The sequence below is a fragment of the Camelus ferus genome, chromosome X (assembly GCF_009834535.1).
Source record: "Camelus ferus isolate YT-003-E chromosome X, BCGSAC_Cfer_1.0, whole genome shotgun sequence".
NCBI classification, from domain to species: Eukaryota; Metazoa; Chordata; class Mammalia; order Artiodactyla; family Camelidae; genus Camelus; species Camelus ferus.
The window spans coordinates 11,137,032-11,143,031 of record NC_045732.1 but is presented as its reverse complement, the minus strand read 5'-3'; the positions used below and the strand labels follow the sequence as shown (position 1 = coordinate 11,143,031).

The 6,000-nt window shown below is 51.8% G+C and overlaps 1 protein-coding gene across 1 annotated transcript in view; it reads right to left on the bottom strand.

The window, feature by feature from the left end:
- Positions 1–4,893: 4,893 nt before the first annotated feature.
- The window catches only part of LOC116662185 (translation initiation factor IF-2-like), a 43,017-nt gene continuing 41,910 nt past the window's right edge, over positions 4,894–6,000 (bottom strand). Inside the window, exon 3 of the mRNA XM_032475629.1 lies at positions 4,894–5,308. Within this exon, the coding sequence (XP_032331520.1) occupies positions 5,202–5,308 (107 nt within the window). The 3' untranslated portion in view covers positions 4,894–5,201. The remainder of the gene's footprint in view (positions 5,309–6,000) is intronic.

Here is a 6,000-nt window from a genome sequence, read left to right as displayed (position 1 = left end):
CCACAGAACTCCACATTTCCAAATGGTTAGAGCGACAAACTTTGTTATACGTATTTTATCACAATAAGGGGGAATGTATATAAGAGTCAAAATTCAGTTCTCCCGTCCCACGAGCCCCATGTCAGGCGCTCCCCAGCCCCACCTGAACGGCTGCCACGCGGGCCAGCACAGTGCAGGGGCTGTTTCCGTTCCCGCCACAGTCTGGGTGGGTGTGGACCGAGAGTCCCCGGGCCAACCGGGACAGCAGAAAAGGCCCATCCCCTGTATTCCAGCAGCCCGCTGTGCTCTCAAGCACCCATTCATTCACTCAGCAAGCGCTGCTGAACACCGCCCATCACAGGGCCAGGCACTCGCCCTGAGTGCTGACAAATAAAAGTGACCCAGACACTCCTGGCAGCTGAACACGCAACAGCATCCCGGTGAAGGAGCACACGGTTTAAAGGGAAATCACAGCACCCTGCAGCAGGGGACACTTCGCCCATATAACCCACAGCTAACTGCCTCCGGACTTTGTTCTTCACAGCACACGTTCCTGAATGTTCTGCTCTGCTCAGGAGCCAACGCCCAGACCCAGCGCAGATCATGCTGCACCAAGACTTCCCAGGAGGCTCCACTTTCCTCTTTGCCACCTAATAGCTCGTTTTCGACCCTGAGTTTTCCCTCTCTTTGTTTCAAAGCAAGAATCAGCCTTCACCTTCCCGAAGTTAATGCCACTGACATGTCTTGAGTCCAGCCTGTTCTGGGCCCCACTTCATCCTCCGTATCCTCGTGTCTTTCGTCTCCATATCTGTAATTCCTGAGGACCTCGACCCTTAGTCAACAGGCAAGCTCAGTGCCCTCTTACTGTAGGAAAAACCATCTTTTCCACATTGTCTTCTCCTTTTCAATCCAACAGTGTTCTGCAAACTACTTCAGTGAGGGGGCCAGGTAATGCACATCACAGGCCCTGGGGATCACACATAGTCTGTGTCGTACGATGTTCTTTACTTTTCTTTCATGACTCTTTAAAAACGTGCAAACCATCCTTAGCGCAGGGGGTGGGCCGTACATGGGTGTATGGGACACAGTGCACCAGCTCTGGCCTACATGTTCCTCCCAGACCACTTTTTCTTAGGTGCACTTTTTGATGTGCCCCTTCTCTGTTCAAAAAACACAATACTCAGTGGTCTCTCCCCTTTCTAGAGAATATGTTCCATCCTCCAAGGATGGGCCTTCAAGACCCGAACCCACCCTCTGAATGTCCCAGCTCCCTCTTCCCGTTCAAATCTCTCTGAGTGCCACCCAAATGGCCTACTCTGCTGCCCACCCCATCCTGCCACCAACTCAAGTTTATCCCAACTAACGATCTGGGAAAAGTCTTTACCATCACACCGCTGAGCCCAGCGCTAATAAGGTCACCACCTTTTCAAAACTCACTGTCTCCAGGTACAGAGGCCTTCCTGGGCTGCCACTTACCCAAGCTTCCCTTCCCTAGCGTCTTATCTCCCCAAGACACTGAGAACTAGTTATTCCTGACACACTGCAGTTGCTCAAAAAGGTTTCCTTAAAGAATGAGAACTCTCAACTTACATAACACTTTAAATCAACTCTACCTCAATAAAGTAAAAATAAAATAAAATGCACCCCACCGCCCAAGGACTGAAGGAGGACTCTTGTTTCCACGTGGGCAGCAGGGGCAGACTTGGAGCTGTCCTCAGCGTGATCACTGCTCAGCACTGCCGTAGCAGGTCTGCACAATTCCTTGTCTATCCGGTGCATCGGAGAACCGGTTCCATTTATCAGTTCACTGGGAGTGTCTCTCTGGAGAGGGCATACCTGACAGGCCATCACCAAAGTCGTCTCGTTCTGTACAGTCATTGCTACAGACTGAACGCCTGTGCCCCACCCTCAGCTCCCAATTTACATGCCGAGACCTAATGGCCAATGTGATGCAAGTGGGGGACGCAGCCTTGGGGAGGTGACGAGGTCACGAGGGTAGCGCCCAGCAGGACAGCATCAGCGCCCTTACAAACGAGACCTCACGGAGCTCCTCGGCCCTCCCACCCGGTGGGGACGCAGCAGGCAGACCCCCACCCAGAAGTGCGTTGTCACCAGACGTGGAATCCACCTGTGCCGTGGTACTGGACCTCTGGCCACCAGACTGAGCAATGTATTCCTGTCGTCTACAAGCCAGCCAGTTGGGGCCATTTGGTTACGGCAGCCCAGGGACTGAGACGAAGTGCTCTGGAGAGACCCCACTCTCAGGTGTCCAGGTCATGCTCAGTGGCAGTGGCAGCAGCAGTGACAAATGTGATGCGTTAATGCTCCTCAATGCAGCCAACCCTTCCACACTGCAGTGCAGAGGACAGTCCAGCCACTGCTCCTCTTCCACTCGCCCCCCGGTACTTATTAACCACCTACTGCATGCCCACGAAGGGGTGGAGAGTGAGGTCCAACAGGAAGCAGAACCACCTCTAACAGCAAGCTCTTCAATATCCCACACAAGAACGCCAGTACACTTCTGTCCTCAGCACACACGGGCCACTCCAGATGGACCCGTCTCAAGGGTAAGGACCAAGGTCCTCGAGCCCCCATCCCCGCCCCTACGCTGGGCTACGCTCAATGAACACTGGCCACGTGGAATCAAGTTCCAAATGATCACAGGAAAGGCCCCTGGTAACTCTGCAAGGCCTCAGTGGATTGCCCTTTGAGTAACTGCTTCAAGGCGGAAGAAGAGCAGCAACGTGTGGCCTCAAATGCACCCCGGGAAGGGTCAAAGTAACAGAAGGATGTTCGTTCTTGAACAGATTTTGCACTCCGGTTTCTCTTACAGGGAGATGGCTCTCATCCCCCAACCAGAAGAGAAATTAAAGTCACTGCCTCAATCCAATCGCTTTAAAATGTCTTTGTCATGAAAATTCAACTAGCAGCCTGTGACCTGACCGTGGTCTCAGTCTGTGGCTCTGCTTCTCTGCGGAGAGGCAAAGTACACCCCGTGACTGGGGAGCACCCCGTCTGGAGGATGCGCCCTCCCCTTATCAGAACGAGCGGCACTTGGACTTTGCAGCTAAGCCAAAGGGGCTGCGGGCTTATAGTCAGGTTCCATGGAAATTATTTCATAATTATTACCTGTGTGTAACAAATGGAAATTATTTGACTTTCAGGGTATCGGCAGTACGATACCAATACCACATGACAGAATTGCTCAATTCTGATGCTTGGCCAAAAACAAGAATTGCCCAATACATGTAAAGTTTGATAGTTTTCTGTAATGGCCACATAACAGCTATCGTAATACCTGCCTGTAAGGTACTTTAAAACACAAAGGGCATGCACTGAACTCATCACAGGATAAGAACGCCTATCACTGTGCATTTCAACTGGTCACGGTGCATTAAAAATCATGGCACACCTGGGTATGGTACTGGTCTAATACAGGATGCCAATACATTGGGTAATTCGGGCTGATCAGCTCCAAGCCATTCTAATATGAAGACTGAAATCAGTCAAAAATGCTTGAAAAATAAATCACGTGACTTTAAACATTTGTGGTCCAACCTCTAATTTCAACAGTCTTTGCCCCCAATACGCTACTGCTGGTCTGTGAAGTGTGACAGGAACTACATCCCTTGGACCCTTCCACGCCCGTGATTCCATTAGGGTAGCTCTATCCGCAGTCGTCTCACAGCAGTGACGTGCGGAGGTCCTCCTGCTGGATACTGAGCTTCAGAGACTAACAGTCTACTTTATACCCAAACCAACAGCATACAAAGCGCACTGTTCATTCACACCAAGCACTCGGCACTAAACACTAAGGATGGACCTACCAATTTGTAAACAATGTAGTACTACGTAAAGCACTAAGCTGCGCTGGACTCAAGCTTAGCCGGACAAGGTCTGTGGATGCCACTCCCCTCCACAGAGCCCCGAGTGGGACACTGGGAAGCCGAGCCGGGGTCCGGGTCCGAAAAGCCGAAAACTCGATCCTTCTGGCCTGGAAATCTGGCATCTCTGACCCTCGTGCTCTCCAGATACCACATAAATGCCAAACCATCACTGCGCCCTTCCTTCGGGTCTCCTGGGTGCGAGGCAGTCTATTTTTGCCTTGGAAACTGCCTGGGTCTTGGTGCCCCCAAAATGCAACTGGAGTGTCCACAGAGAGATTCAGAACAATCTGCCCATTTGCTGCATGGCTTGAACCTGGAAGATACATTTTCTCAACAGCTGAAAAAGGGAAGTGTGTCTTTTCATTGAAGATTTTCACTCAGAGGGAAATCAAAACTTCTCAAAAATTGTTTTCCTATTTCCCTAATATCAGAACACGTTTCTAAGTGTAGGGCTGATGTTTACAATGTTTCATTTAGGTACCGTTAAGGACTGTAAGTTTGTTTTTGTTTTGGTTTTTTTCAGAGGGGAGGAAGAAGACAATGTATGATTATTAACTTAGAATCACCCCTAATCACCCCTAAGGAAGCAGAAAGGAAACACGCACTCACATATCCAGTTGTGTCAAGTGTTCATGCCGTTAGGGATTGCACGCTGTCTCCCCAAAACTCAGATGTTGAAGCCCCAACCCCTGGACCTCAGCACCTGAAGACAGGTCCTGAAAGGGGTAATGAAGTTAAGTGAGGTAGTTGGCGTGGGCCCTACTCCAACCTGACCCACGTCCTTGTAAGAAGGGGAGATCAGGACACAGACAGGCACACAGGGACGACCGTGCAAGGACACAGAGAGAAGACGGCCATCTACACGCCAAGGAGAGAGGCCTCAGGAGGAAGCAGCCCTGCCGACACATGATCTCAGACTTCCAGCCCCCAGAGCAGTGAGGAGTCAGAAGCCCCCCAGTCGGCAGCACTGTGTCCCAGCAGCCCCTGCACGCTCTGCACCGGCCCGGCAGGAGGGGTGGGAGTGCTGAGCGACACGGTTCTCCCTCCCATGCCTGCACAGGGAATGTCCGCAGGGAAGGAGGTTCACAATTTGCCTCGCCCCCAGGCCCTCTGTCCCCTAGAAGACAAGAAAACCAGACGACTGTAGATAGACTGCCTCTCTCTCTAGGCCTCTCCTCTGTCCCCTGTATGATGGGATAACAAGACATGAAGGCCATTACTGGGACTCCCCGACCGGGTGAATACACTGCCACACAAAGCTCCTCACGCATCCCAGCACTCATGCCGCACCGTCCTGCTTCAAACTGGGCAGCACCCAGGCCAGTTCAACCCACCTTATGAGGTGGGAATCATGCAGAAGAAGATGTGCGAAGCTCCCAGGAGACTCCAATGGCAGCTGGGCTGAGAAGTGCTCCGAGGCAGCAGCAGAGTCCTCAGCAAAGCTGTGGGGAAGCGAGGTTGCCGGGCAGTCAGGATGCCCGGGGGGTGGGGAAAGGTGGGCACAGAGTTTGAGCAGAAAGTCAAGATCAGGAAGCCTGCTGGGCCCAAAGGCTTTTATCTTGATGCTCAGAACACCCTTGTCAACGTCACACTATCCTTATTCCCAAATTAAGAACAGTGGCTGGGGCCGTTCTGGTGGGGGTGGGGGGAGCAGCAGGAGGAAACAGGAAAGTCATCTTTTGGGGGCACTGATCCTACAGGACAGCACTGGGGAGATGTTTGGGGACAGAAGGTGACACTGCTCCTTGGCCTCACAGGGCCAGAGCAGGGGATCCACTAAGAGCTGACAGTGACAGATAGGAAACCAGGCAAAAGGGCTGCCTCGCCACCTCACTGCGGCTCTCTGCTCCTCCCCAGTTCACCATCCCACCCCCGCCCAAGCTCCAGCGTAAACACACCCTGCCCTGCTCGAAGATTATCTGCTGACCACTTCTGGGTTGCTTTATACATGGCCCAGAAAAAATGCTTCTAAGGACGCTGTTTAATCTTCACATGTGAAACGTATCCCATTTTCTGAGAGGGGGAGCTATTTCTAATTAAATACATCTAAAAATGTGACGAGGAGGTAGGAATTCAGGCAACAGGGTAAGATGCACCATTCAAAAATGTACTGTAGTCTGGAACAAATCCAGAA